Source organism: Ursus americanus, chromosome 3 (genome assembly GCF_024610735.1).
Source record: "Ursus americanus isolate L20-20 chromosome 3, mUrsAme1.1.p, whole genome shotgun sequence".
NCBI lineage: Eukaryota > Metazoa > Chordata > Mammalia > Carnivora > Ursidae > Ursus > Ursus americanus.
Window position 1 is genome coordinate 82,826,162 of NC_142129.1, and position 14,206 is coordinate 82,840,367.

Here is a 14,206-nt window from a genome sequence, read left to right on the forward strand (position 1 = left end):
TGCCTGGCATGTAGTAACAACTCAACAATTGGTAACTATCAATGTTTTACCCAGTTCTCATCTGTGCTATTATATTATTTTCATAGAAGGATGATCATACTATGATACTAATATTAACAAAATACACAGAGGTGGAAGAAAAGAAGTTGAAAGAATCATGACTTAAATCTACCAAAATAGAGCAGAGAAACTACCAATGAGGCAGTCCAAAGTGCTATGGCCTACCCTCCACAACTCCACCCTGTTTTCTACCCAATTTTCCTTCATCTTGTTCCCTCAGAGTTAACTATTTCCCCATGCAGATCTCAAACCTTCATGTTATTTAGCCCCAGGATACAATGCAATTTTAAAAATTACAATCTTTGTTGTATTTCCTTTGTTACATTTAGCACTTGTGGCATTTTACCCAAAGCTATTTATTTTTTGAAAGCCCCTAAGGGAATTCATTGACTTTTCAGGAAGGGCTTTGCAAATTCTCCCCCCAAAACGTTTTTCCTGTGTTTGTATCTTGGTAGCAATTCTGAAGTTTTCAATATTTGGACTCTGGTATTATAATTGTGCTCAAAGTATCTACACAGAAGTGGTGTGTTTCATCATCCAATGAGCTCGGCCTGTGTGTGGATGTGACACTCCAGTGGAAGGAAGCCAAGAGCCTATAGTAGCGATCCTGGGGAAAATTAAAGCAGCTGTGGCTGTGTAATTCAAAACCTCTGAAAAGTGTGCTGCAGTCCGTGCACAGCGTTAGTATAACATGAGGGCTGGATGTAGCCCGTCCCCCAGAGGACTTCCTCGCCTGCTGCAGGAAAGAGAAGACTGAAAGACAAACCTGGGTGCAGCCGGAAAGGTCCAAATAGATGAGCTTGTGGCATCCATTCCCTAAATTCAGGTACCGTAAACCTTTGTCTGTGAACTTTCTGCAATAAGCCAAACTAAGATTCTGTAAGTTCTGGAAGTACCTGAAAAGACAGGGGCGAGAGGAGAGAGGAAGGAAGGGATTATGTTTGAGTCGTTTTCCACATCTTTCTTAAGCCACTATGACAAAGAGAAGTAAAACTGTCAATTACTCTTTTCTTTTTGCAGATCTTCAGCAGTTAAACGTAATTATTAATGCTCTTCCTGCTATGGGAAGGAGCTTGGAGTAGTAGATCAGATAATGCATCATTACATTTTAAATGAAAATATGGATTTGCTTAGATTTTTAAGAAGGCTGATTGGGGGAGAACTCTGAGGGTGAGGGGACGTTTGTGCATTCATATTGTTTGGACTGTTTGTGTTTGAAACCAGAGTTACAGAATTTGCAGTATTGTTGCATATGGTTTTTTCTTTGGAGCACCAAAACAATGTGCAAAACGTCTAGATGGACAAAACCTTTGTAAACATTTAAATGGCGATTAACTGTTGCATGACAATGAGGATTTGGGGCAGAAAGGAGGCAAAGTTAAACATAACATGCTCCTAAAATGGACATGATAAGCAAATGGTTTGAAAAAAACATTTGAATATGCATGATTTTGTAAGTGTTTCATTATTATAGTTAAAGAAAGACTAATGGATATAAAGAGCTTAAAAATGGGTTAAAAAGAACAGTCTGCAGATGAGTTGAGCAACACATGAAGGGAATAAAAACGACATCAGAGGCTATCAATCTCACTGGAGTTCAAACAGATTAAATATGGCATTGCCACCATGACCAAAATGATTGCTTCCAGAAAAATAGGAGTGTAATTGAGATGAGCGTGTACTACTGTGCAAGGGCTTACAGTTTGAGGACTTTCTGTGGGCAATTTTCCAAGTCTTCCTAAGCCTGGCATTTTTTAAAAGTGCAAAACTCCCACTATTGCTCACTCTTGTAATGGAATTAACAACATGCTCTTGGTTTGTGATCTGCAACAGTTTCACAGCAAATTGGAAAGCAAAAGGAGCGAAAAGTGCAAAGATGATGCCTCTCTGTCCCTCAAAAGCCCACAAATGACTAGTAAAATTTACTTTCACGTAAGTGGGAAATAAGATATGCAAGCATTGACAGTTAATCAGATTTATTCCTAAAATTTGAAGAACACATCTATATGATATATAATGATTCCCATTCCATAGTGACTGATTTGATGCAGAACACACATTCCCCTCTAGCAATGTCCTTGAGATTCAACAGAACAAAGAGGGACGCCATCTGGATTCCCCAGTGGCTGTGGGCAGGGCCACGGAGCAGAAAGCAGCACTAACATCCCAAGGACACGTCCCCTCTCCTGGGGCCCTTGAGTTAACCATGGGCTATGCCAAAGTTTTGGAAACGCTTGATCTTCCTGTCCCTCGAGTGTACCCTTATGATTCAACGGAGCAAAGTACAGTTTTCTCGGGGTGTGTGTGGGAGGTTTTCATTTCTAACAACCCTTTAGCTCTCTAATTTGGAGAAAGGAATAGTAAGGCAGACAGCACAACACAATGGAAAATACACCAGGTCTTGGAATCTGACCAAATTGGATTCAAATTTCAGCCCTGACACTTAACTGCAAACTTCCCGAACCTCTCAGAGATTTGTTTCTGCATCTGTTAAGTGGAGATTATATTATCTCTCTCTCTTTTTTAACCCTAACCAACTGTGTCCAGCTTTCCTGAACGTTAGTTTTCTCATATGTAACATGGATGTAATTCTATGCACTCTTTCCTCTCAGAGGTATGACAAATTACACGAGAAACAGATGTAACAGTATTACATTAAGGATGACTTTTGATGATTAAAATCAGCAGGGAGAAGATTTAAAATATATTTTCTTGCTACTACTACTTCAAATAATAGCATGTTAATTGTTCTTATGAAGTTTGTACCATCTTTTTCCATGTAATGGAAAGGATATTCATCTGACAAAAGTGGCTCATACAACTGATTCCAAGACTTTGGGGGACCTCACGTTACATCTATACCCTCATTTTGGTCAAGGTTTAATGCCCTTTTTAATCTGTTTGAGCTCCGGTGAGACTGATAGCCTCTGATGTCTTTTTTATTCCCCTCATGTGTTGCCCAGTCATTTGCAGACTGTTCTTAACCCATTTGTAACCTCTGTATCAGTCTGCCTTGAATTATAATAATGTAGCTGTCACTTAAAAAATCAGGCATATTCAAATATATATATTCAAATCTAGCCCAAGCCTATTGTTTGATTTTTTTAAATCCTTGTGATCAGTTAACAAATACTCAAAGTAGAGGGGCACCTGGGTGGCTCAGTTGGTTAAGCCTCAGACTCTTGATTTCGGCCCAGGTCATGATCTCAGGGTCCTGGGATCAAACCCCACCTTGGGCTCTGTGCTCAGTGTGTAGTCTGCTTGACCCTCTCCCTCCCCCTGCTTATGCTCTCTCTCTCTCAAATAAATAAATAAAATATTTTTTAAAAAATACTCAAAGTAGGAATTGAATGAGGAGTTCTTAACTTTTTTGTGTGTAACAGATACCTCTGCATCTATGGACCCTTTACCAGCATAATGTTTTTAATGTGTAAAATAAAATACTTAAAATTACAAAAGCAGCTAATTATATTGAAAGATATCATTATCAAAATTTTTTAAAAACCAAACGAGTGGCTTCTTTATTAGCATATTAAATAACAAGATCTAGTGGCGGGGCTCATAACTACCCATGATTTTGAAGTGATGAGTGTCAATGATACTTTGATATACTTGTAACAACTATAATAAGAAAATGTTTGAGGGGCGCCTGGGTGTCACAGCGGTTAAGCGTCTGCCTTCGGCTCAGGGCGTGATCCCGGCGTTCTGGGATCGAGCCCCACGTCAGGCTCCTCCACTATGAGCCTGCTTCTTCCTCTCCCACTCCCCCTGCTTGTGTTCCCTCTCTCGCTGGCTGTCTCTATCTCTGTTGAATAAATAAATAAAATCTTTAAAAAAAAAAAAAAAAGAAAATGTTTGAGATTTATATAGTCAAGGAGTCCCAGGAACTGCTAATACTACTGTGATTTTTTTTTACCTACATTTCAGTTAAAGCTTAGTGAAAATAGAAATTCTTCTTCCCTCCTCAAAATTCTTGGAACCTCTGAATTCCATCCCTGGTCTCCTTGGGGGAGCCACTGAGCCCAGGTTAAGAACCTCGGGTTTGGCACGAGAAGTTGTTCACTGGACGAAATGAGTCCCAGACTGAAAGTCCCTAGATGACTGTCTTCAAAGCAGAACCTCATGGGAACCATCAGTATGAAAAACCCAGCACAGGAGGAATCCTAAGTGGCCCTGTAGGCCTTTCTAGGGATTTACAGGACCGCAGACTTAAAGCTGTTGGGGATGGGAAAATAATCAGTTGACAGTGAAATCACTTGGCAAATTTTATGCAATACTGCAATTTTTATTCTGAATTTTGGCAAAGAAATAAGTCCCCTACATGAGTAAGATCTGGTTCATCATTTTCTCAAGTCAGAGACAACTTGGTATTTCTAATTCCATTTTGAGGCAGTGTTTGCAGCCTGTGTTTATCTTTTCCTCATTATTTGATAACTAAGTGTTTGTAATGGGGGGCTGGGTTCCCTTTGTGATTTATTTTTCTACTGCTACTATAATCTTTAAGAAGTCACAGCTCTTACAGAAACTACAGAGATCACTTTTTCCCTTTTCTTTTGGATTCTTTCCATTATAGAATTGAAACCGTCTGTGTTAGATCACCAATACCTGAGGGAATTACTATTGGAAGAAATGTAGAATTATGTATTTAAACAAAAATTTCTCTGAAAAATCACCAAGACAAAACCTAATCTGTAAAAGAGAGGATTTGCAGTAGTTTCTTCTGAGTTAAGTGTCGGGCTCTTTAGTTTCACAGAGGCAGTTTTGCATACTAGAATTCCTGCAGAAATCCAAATGCAGTGTTTTGACCTCTTATTCATAGGGGAGACCTTGAGGATGTCCAGTCAAGGCAACAGCTTACTCTGTCTGCCCCGTTCTGATGGTTACTGGTAAGGTTCTATAACATGACAGCACCTATGAATAAGAAGTTTCCGAGCCAATTGAAGGGTCTATATGAAAAATAATTAAACACCATGCCAATATAGCATCTGAGGCTCCATTAAGGAGCAAAGATCATAATAGCTTAATTCACTCCTATATGCCCAGAATGTCTCACACATAGTAATTGATCAATATGTGGTGAATAAGTGAATGAATGTTGCTGTTAGGTTTCAGGGAAAGGAGAAATCATTGCGGAATTCTGGTAGATGGTATGACTTGAGGTGTAAAGGCTATGGCTTAGCAGAGAGGAGGAGAAAAGCATTGCAGCTATAGAGAACGAGAAGCATGCAGCAATCTGGTGACCAGAGTTAAGGGCCTCTCTGGGGAAACCTGGGCAGACAGGTTTGATCAGATAATGTTAAGGGACGGTAAGGGAAGAGTCTAGACCCTAAGCATGTCAAAGACATGACAAGACTATTGTTCCAGGGTGATACTTCTGACAGCATAAGGCAAAGCCGATTGAAGGGAAGAGAGACCAAGGGCGAACCATCAGATGCTACAGCAGATGAAGTGCTGAGACTGCCACCTAGGTTGTGGGCTGAGTGCAAAGGGTTTGACTCAGGAAATATTTAGAAGCAAACGTGTCCTAGAATGGGCATGAGCTAGGAGCAGCCCTCATTTTCAACTTTAGGAAACTGAGCAAGTCCCCAAAGAAGTGAGGAAAATATTCAAATAAGAAGCTGGCAAATCAGTGTTGTCAAGAAGGGCAAACTAATTACATTTTTCTTCTGGCAAATGATTTCTTTGGAAAGAAAGCCAAAAGGCCCCGGAGAGAGAATGACAACAGTCCAAACAATATTTCTCTGGATATTTATAGTTTAAAGAACACTTTTGCATACCCAAGCATATTTGAAACAATGGAAAATAGAGCAAAAATAGAGTCATTATGAAATATATTTTTATCATAGATAAGAAAGTCAGTGTACATTTTTTTCATATGACAAAAATCATCAATATCAAGTGCATTTACCCTGGATGTTCTCTCGATAGCCAGAACTAGAGTTAAAATAAAAAAAAAAATTCTCATTTTGGGTCCTGTTTTTCTATCTGTTGCCCATTAAAGGTACAGCTTCATTTGTACAATAAATGTCCCTAAAAACTATGCATGGTTTTAGTATTATTTTAAATTTCCTAGGACAAAAGATTATCTAAAAATATGATATCCAAAATCATCTACTTTGTAAATTCAGATTTTCACATATGAATTTAATGGATTTTGTAATATATTCTCTCTCTTTCTACACACACACAAGCATATATGTTCTCTCTCTCTCTATATATATATATATATACACACACAAACATTCATACATGCACACATGTCCATACACATACATATCTCAATATGGAATGCCTGAAGAAAAATACTGAGTGATATTCTACATTGAAGGACTAGAGAACCTTATGGAACTTCTGAGAGGGTCGGGGCCCTCCACAGGTGTCACTGGAGCTGGCTTACACCAGCCCATGAGAGCCAACTATTAGCATTTCTTCCCAACTCCACATTCAATGACATCATGTTGGTAGCTTAAAATTGATCATGGTGGTAGTATTTACACCACAGAAATCAGAACATCCCCTTAGCCTCTACCCAAACTAGTTATTAAACATTTACTGGAATACAGCTATCCTTGGAACACACTTTGAGAACTATTGATACAGAGAACATAGTATGCTGAGGAAACATATACAGAGATAAAAATTATAAGAGAGACGATGACAGCTTTGAAAGACAGGAATAAAAATTCAACCTGTAAATAACAGAGAATTCTTAAGATAAAACCTGAACAAATGGAACAGAAGCATTAAAAAAGAGAAATACCTTCCTTGGCTAAGAAAAGATCTAAGTTTTAATGTTCAAAAGTTTACTGTGTTCCAGGAAAAGTTAATTGAAAGAATACAATTAAGCTTGGAAAATGCTTTTAATTTCTCAGTAAAAAGGAAATTCTTGCAAGCATATTGGCAGAAAAAATAGGTTACCAACAAAGGAACACAAAAATCAAGCTGGCTTTAAGTTTCTCTTTAATCTGAAATATCAAAGATTATGGGGCAGTATTTGTAGGATTTTAAGAATAAAGTAAGGGACATGATTCAAGAAGTATATGCCAAGAGGAGTTGTTCACCCTCCAAGACAAAAGAAAGTTATTTTCAGAAAGCAGTGGCTGAAAATCTAACACTCGTTTATCTTTCGGACAAAGAGTTTTTTGTTTTGTTTTGTTTTGTTTTTAATAATAATTTTGTATTATGTTATGTTAGTCACCATACAGTACATCCTTAGTTTTTGATGTAGTGTTCCGCGATTCATTATTTTGGACAAAGAGTTTTTAAGACTATATTTCCAGTCATCATGGGATGAATTAAAATCAGAATTAAAGAATAAAGAAATAGTGGAACAAATGGACCATCAATGAATGACAAAACTAGAGTTAGGACTACATAATCATAAATATCATCACAAACATGAAAGTATTAAATGGAAAGTTAAATGATTAATAAAAATCACAATTTTTATGTGTTTACACACAAAGGGTGGAAGTAGAGAAACATTAAGTTCAAGGGAGAATAAAAGTGTATTAGATCTCTAGTCTAACATGGGGGGAGGAGCCCAAGTCATTGTTCCATCACAACTTCGATAATTGGAGAAATACATATTAAAAGCATGTTTTTAAAAAAAAAAAAAAAACCGTACAGGGGCTCCTGGGTGGCTCAGTCGGTTGAGCATCTGCCCTCGGCTCAGGTCATGATCCCAGGGTCCGGGGATCGAGCCCCCACTCAGCAGGGAGTCTGCCTCCTCTCCCTCTGCCCCTCCCCCCACTCATTCCTTCTCTCTCTCTCCAATAAGTAAATAATATCTAAATAAAAAAACAACCCATACAAATAGCCACTGGTTAGAATATAGAACAGCATGTGCACATACCTCTGAAATACCTCAAGACTGTAAAAATCAACAACGTAGTTTATATGGCAAAAGGTGGAAACAAGAGTATAGTACAGTAACAGAAAAATCAAAAACATAAAGCAAGATGATAAAAATAAAACCATATACTCCATTTTGAAAGGAGATATTACTCTCCTAAACTATCCTCTTAAAAAGGCAGAATGAAAAATTTAAAAACAGAAGTTAGCTATATGCTTCATATAGAAGGCAAATCTAAAATACATCAACATAAAGATTAAAAAGGCGGGGATACAGGTGCACCTAGGTGGCTCAGTCAGTTAAGCGGCAGACTCTTAATTTCAGCTCAGGTCATGATCTCAGGGTTGTGGGATCCCGCTCAGCAGAGTCTTCTTGAGATTCTCTCTCTTCAGCTGCCCCTCCCTCCAACTCATATGTGCTCTCTCTTTAAATAAATAAATAAAATCTTTTAAAAAACTTAAAAAATAAATAAAAATACAGGGATACATAAAGTTATTCCAATAAACCATAAGCAAAAGGAAACAAAGGTGACTATATTAAAAGCCGATAAGGAATTCAAGGCAAAGAAACATCAACCAGGATAAACAATATAATTTTATGTGAATAAATGCTATAATCTATAATGAAACATACTACTTATTAATCTTTATATGTAAAATAAAAATCTCAAAATAAACTAAGGAAGCTTGATTATAAAAGGCAACCAATATATCACTATTACACTATGAAATATGAAGAACTTATACATATATACACACATACACATAGCAATTTTGTTCTCTAAAAGAAACTCTCTTATTTTAAACATTCATGGATGATTTACTAGAATTAATTATAGATACTAGTCCACCAAGAAATCTCAGTAAATTCCAAAAGGTAGAAATAATTCAGTCCACATTTCTTGACCACAGTGTACAAAATTAGAAATTAAAACCAGAAGCTTAATCAAAGAAACTTCAACTACTTGGAACCAAAAATTCTCTTCTAAAGAATTATTGGGTCAAAGAGAAAATCAAATATACAACAGTTTGTTTAGAAAATGAGAACAATACTTATCAAATCTTAGAAGCTTTGCCTAAATTCTTATTTAGAGGTCATTTCATATTAAATCTTACAAAAGAAAGAAATCAACTAAATCTTACAAATTAAAACCTTAAAAGATGCTTGAACTGTACCCAAGTCCGAAAGTGACCATTTAGAAAATATAATGAGAAATTAAAATCAGAAAAGATAGCATTCACAGTGGCAATTGAAGAGATACCACAAAGATTACCCATATGAATAAAACAAAATTTTGAGACATTTAAAAAACATTTGAAAAAAAAATTAAAATTAGACTATATTCCTGATAGGGAGACTAAAAATTGTAAAAATATAAATTAATTCCTAAATTATTTTATCTTTAATTATTGGCATACTGGTAAATATCTAACAACTGGCACTTTAAAAACATATAAGCATATATGTGTATATATGTTTACTATAAATTTGTACAGCTTACTATTTTACATTTACTATCTTAGAGATGTATAGCACACCACATATAATTAATAATAAAATACACAATACTCTTTATTGTAAAGTCGATATAGTCAATAGATTCTCACACAATGCTTTCATGGACTTTTGCCAAACTTATAAATGCAGCTAGTAATTTTGTCTTCTTTGTGTTCAAAGGAAAAATAAAATTCTGTGACTCTGATGTATTTCTTGTTTTCACCAAAATATAAAAACAAAATTCAAAAATACTGAGGAATGGGTATAGTTTCAATATGAATATTTTCATTTACATTCATGAGTAAGACAAAAGTGAAACAACAAAGATGTGTGTACAGACTTCACTCATCCGTCAGTGACATGAGTGACTTCCTTACTGAATCTGGTAATAGTTTCCAAGTCCCGAAAGAATATTTCCTCAATCTTTTATGGTATTTGCAATGTTGAGCTATAAACATGATGCACTTTTTCAAAAAAATATTTTACTTATTTGAGAGAGAGCATGAGTGGAGGGAGGGGCAGAGGGAGAAGGAGACGCAGACTCCTCACAGAGCAGGGAGCCCCAGGGACGCAGGCTCCATCCCAGGACCCTGGGATCATGACGTGAGCTGAAGGCAGAATCTGAATATTCTGTCAACGTTTGGTGATGTCTCGTATTCTTCTGTCCCTTCTCCTCCAAAGAAGCACTAGCTAAGGAAAAGCAACATTTGTATTCAGGGTTGTCTACAGTCCATAGATCAAAAAACAACCAGTACCAGGTTTCCTGAGGTGGTGGAGGTCCCAACAGGTGACCAGAGCATGGCAAGGGAGAATGTGGGCCTGCGGTGCTCAGGGTCCAAGGAGGGAAGACACTGGTGTTCTGTTGTCAAGAAGTCCAGAAATGGGACTAGAATTTAGGAGCCAGGCTCCATTGCCCAAGAAGGAGGACCAGAAAGAGACAGGCGGAGCCTAACTCAAGCTACAGGGCACTTTGCTCCAAGAGTGACCCAACAACACTAGCCAAGCAGAGAGAACTGGTTACTTAAGCTGGACCCACCTGGGCTGGAGAGAATAGGCACCAGCTTGCGGACGTGAAAGCAGCAGTGCTGTTACCACCACCGCAGTGCCACGGGGTTGGGCGGGGGCGGGGGCAACAGGAGCACTGCCTTCGGGGACTGCTGGAGTAGGCCAGAGCCTAGAGGGGTAGGACTATTTTCAGGGTAATACAGATAACACAAGCATTACCTGGGCAGGATTCGCATAGTCCTATTGGTGATGGTGGTGTTAGACAGATTGAGGTACAGGACTCCAGGACAGCCCTCAGAGATGTATCTCATTGATTCATCCTGCATAAAAACAGAGGGGAGAGTCTTGTCAAAGTCTAGCAGGCTTTGTGATTTCCCCATTATCTCTCTCCCAGAAAGTGTATGCAAGCCTTGGTCTCTTCATATTCTTGGTTATTAGTTGTAAATCAAATTAAACAGAAGGTGATGGTTTTGTGTGAAGCTTCGCTACTCCCTCCCCTGCCCTTTCTTTGGAAATAAAGTCCCATTCCATCACAGTGACACTTTGTTAAAATTTGAACCCTTGCAAGTTCAACACTGGCAGCTAATTTGAGCTCAAGTGTCAAAGTGTCAACCACTCCTGACTCTTCAGAGGCATGAAAGTGATTAAAACCTGATCTATTTTTAAACTTGCTAAAATCATTCTGAAAGACAGGAATAGTAAATGCTCTCAACTGGACTTCATTAAAAGTGAGTCCATATTTACACATATATATTTATAGAAATGTGTGTGTGTGTAATTAAGTTACTGTGGTCCTATTAGTGAATATATTAAAACAGCTAAACAAAGTCTCACCAAATTATTTGAGATGGTCTGCAGCAAAAAAAAGGTACATACATTTTGAACATGAAGTTCAGTGTTGAGGGTGTTGTGGGTGAGCCTCTCAAGGATTCAAGCAGCCCTCCCCCAGAGCTGACACTGAGGTGCGAGAGAACAGAGCGACTGTGACATGACAGAGACAGGAAAACAAATAGTCACTTCAAGCCCGAGCCCTAAACTGACATTTACAAGACCAGATGAATTGCAAGCTTTGATTGCAGTGGCACTGCTTCTCGTATGGGTAACTACTTATAAAATGCTCTAGTATGAGTCAGGAGCAGCAGGTTTTTATTTATTTAATGATGCTGGATGAGTATCCCCAGGAACACTGACAAGGTCAGCTAGTTTTAAATATTTGTGCCACATCGCTCCTGGAAAGAATAGGCCATTGCAGGAAAAAGTAAATTGTCACTTGCCTAGAGAATGTGGTTTGGGAAAGAATTCTGCATGTTCAGTATGGCCACTAAGGAACACAAAGGTTTATTTTCAGCAGGATCATCAGTGTTTAGCATTCTATTCCTAGCTGTTTCCCGGAGTCATGAATAATACAATAACATATTCCTGCAGTTCTGCTATAGGAGAGGCTCCGTGTGCCGATGCCACAGGAGTGCAAGTGCAGGGACTTAATGTACACTGTATTCTTGCCACTGCATTCAAGCAGCCACCAATTTTTCTACATACGCCACCACTAAAATGCAGGATTTAGGTATACGTGGATAGATGTTTATATATATATATACATATATATATATATATATATACACACATATATATATATATACACACACATATGTTTATATGTGTGTGTATATATATGTTTATATGTGTGTGTGTATATATATATATGTATATATATATATATATATGTATGTTTATATATATATATGGTACAATTTTCCCAGGAGGAATGAAGAATCATAATAAACGGCATTGTAGTTTAATATAAACAAAATCTATCTTCAAAAATGTTCATGGTGCCAATCAAATCTCAAAGCGATTATGCACCTACTGAATGGCCAAAATGCAGGTGAGATGGGGCAAGGAGAGGATGGGAAGCGGGCTGATACACCCTCAGGGAGGTAGCCACAGAAAAGATGAAAATGTGGGGCCAGGAAGAGGAAGATGAAGTATGTTTTAGGCACCATAGAGGAAGCTCATTTTTCCTTTAAGATAAGGAAGCAAACTATTCACTGCATTTTCCTGTCTGGAGGAGCTTGGACATCTAAGAAACTTCAGATGAATTTAAAAGAGCTCAAGGGTCAGTCCCCAAATGCGTGAGCACAGAAATGCAAACAGTGTTGGAGTGTATTCATTGCAAAATGGTTTATTTGTCCACAATGCACCCAAATCTTTCCGAATGTAATATATTCATAAGGCAACCTTCTTAGAAATAAAGCTTTTTGAATGAATGTACTCAACTCCTTAAGTGTAAACCTGTCTCTCAGTCTATGCTTCAAAGGGAAAAACAACAGTAAAATGTAGCTGGATAAAATTATCAGCCCTCTATAGTATTAGACTCCAGAACTGGAAAAGACTTTGATGTTCACAAATTCAGTGCAGATGGCATTTGTTTTGACTTTCCTATTAGACAGGCAAATTAAAGACTATGATCTTTTATTCAAGGGCAGAACTGAAGCTCCCTGAGGGCAGGAACTGAAACTTGATTCATTTTAAATTCTCTCAAACACCTGTATTTTATAGCATATAAATCCCCTATTTATCTTTACATATAAAGATAAATAAATCTTATAACGTAGTAGGTACTAAAAATACCCACAGACTGAAACACAAGTTTGAAAGAAAGAACTAGAATGACGACGCTGGGAGGTGTGGATGTCATGCTGGCGTTGCTGCTTGATGAAGAGCATGCATGACAAAATCAGGCTTTTCTGTTTTTACCCTACTTCTCTTAATGTATTTTTTTTTAAGATTTTATTTATTTAAGAGAGAGAGAGACAGAGATAAGGAGAGAGAGCATGAGCGGGGAGGAGAGGGAATAGCAGACTCCCCGCTGAGCTGGGAGCCCGATGTGGGGCCCCATCCCAGAACAGGACCCGGGTCCTGGGATCATGACCTGAGCCAAAGGCAGACGCTTAAACAACTGAGCCACTCAGGTGCCTCCTCTGACTGTTCTTTCTTAAGATTCTTTGCTACTTCTCTTCTGCCTACCTTTAAAAGTCAGCAGCTCCCCAATCCTAAGTTCTCTTCTCATACCTTCTTTCCCTCTCTAGGTTGATCATCTTCACTTTTATAAGGTCCATTAAGAATATAAAAATGTCAACCCAAGATGGAATCTCAAGTGCTCTGCCATGCTCTCCATGCTCTCCACTCAGTATCTTGATACAATTCCATTCATTAAACAAATGTTGTCGAGTATTTACTATGCCAACGTCTGTGTTGTGTGCTAGGACTACCACAGAAAATAAGACACATCTCCTGCCCTTTGGGCCTCTTGGGTTAGTGGAGGAGGCAGAAATGCTGTGATTAGGGCTACTTGTGATAGGGACCCAGAGGAGCAGCAATGAACCCAGCCCTGGGAGTCAGGGATGTCCTGGTAAAGGCGGTGGTACCTAAAGTAAGCCGTAAAGCCTGACGAAGAGGAAAGCGACACCTGAGGACAAAGCAAAAGGGCATTCATTCCATGCAAGGAGCATAGCCCAAGCAGAAGCAAAACAGCAAGGAGCAGCTTGGCTCATGCAGCAAAGAAAGTGTAGCCGTGGATGGTTGCTGAAACTTAGTGTGTGTGCAGGGATTGGAGCAAGATGAGGCTGGGAAAGGAGGCAGAGGCAAGACCACAGAGGGTCTCCAAGGTATAGTAATATTAGAGAGCTTCGACTTTATCGAATAGTGTAGATGACGAATGTGTGTATAAATGATAGAAAATGGGAGTGAAATGATCAGATCTGTGTCTTAGAAAGTGTTATGTGCTCA

The 14,206-nt window shown here is 38.3% G+C and overlaps 2 protein-coding genes across 3 annotated transcripts in view; one reads left to right on the forward strand and one right to left on the reverse strand.

Annotated features, from left to right (window-relative positions):
• The window catches only part of FBXL13 (F-box and leucine rich repeat protein 13), a 209,149-nt gene that overhangs the window by 84,228 nt on the left and 110,715 nt on the right, over positions 1-14,206 (reverse strand). The window contains exons 11-12 of the mRNA XM_045792187.2: positions 10,637-10,737; positions 827-956 (exon numbers count right to left, since the gene is read on the reverse strand). Coding sequence (XP_045648143.1) covers positions 827-956; positions 10,637-10,737 — 231 coding nt within the window. The remainder of the gene's footprint in view (positions 1-826; positions 957-10,636; positions 10,738-14,206) is intronic.
• Positions 747-14,206, forward strand: part of LRRC17 (leucine rich repeat containing 17) — a 30,621-nt gene continuing 17,161 nt past the window's right edge. For both annotated transcript variants that reach the window (XM_045793412.2, XM_045793411.2), the window contains exon 1: positions 747-886. The gene's annotated coding sequence lies outside the window, so the exon portion shown is untranslated. The remainder of the gene's footprint in view (positions 887-14,206) is intronic.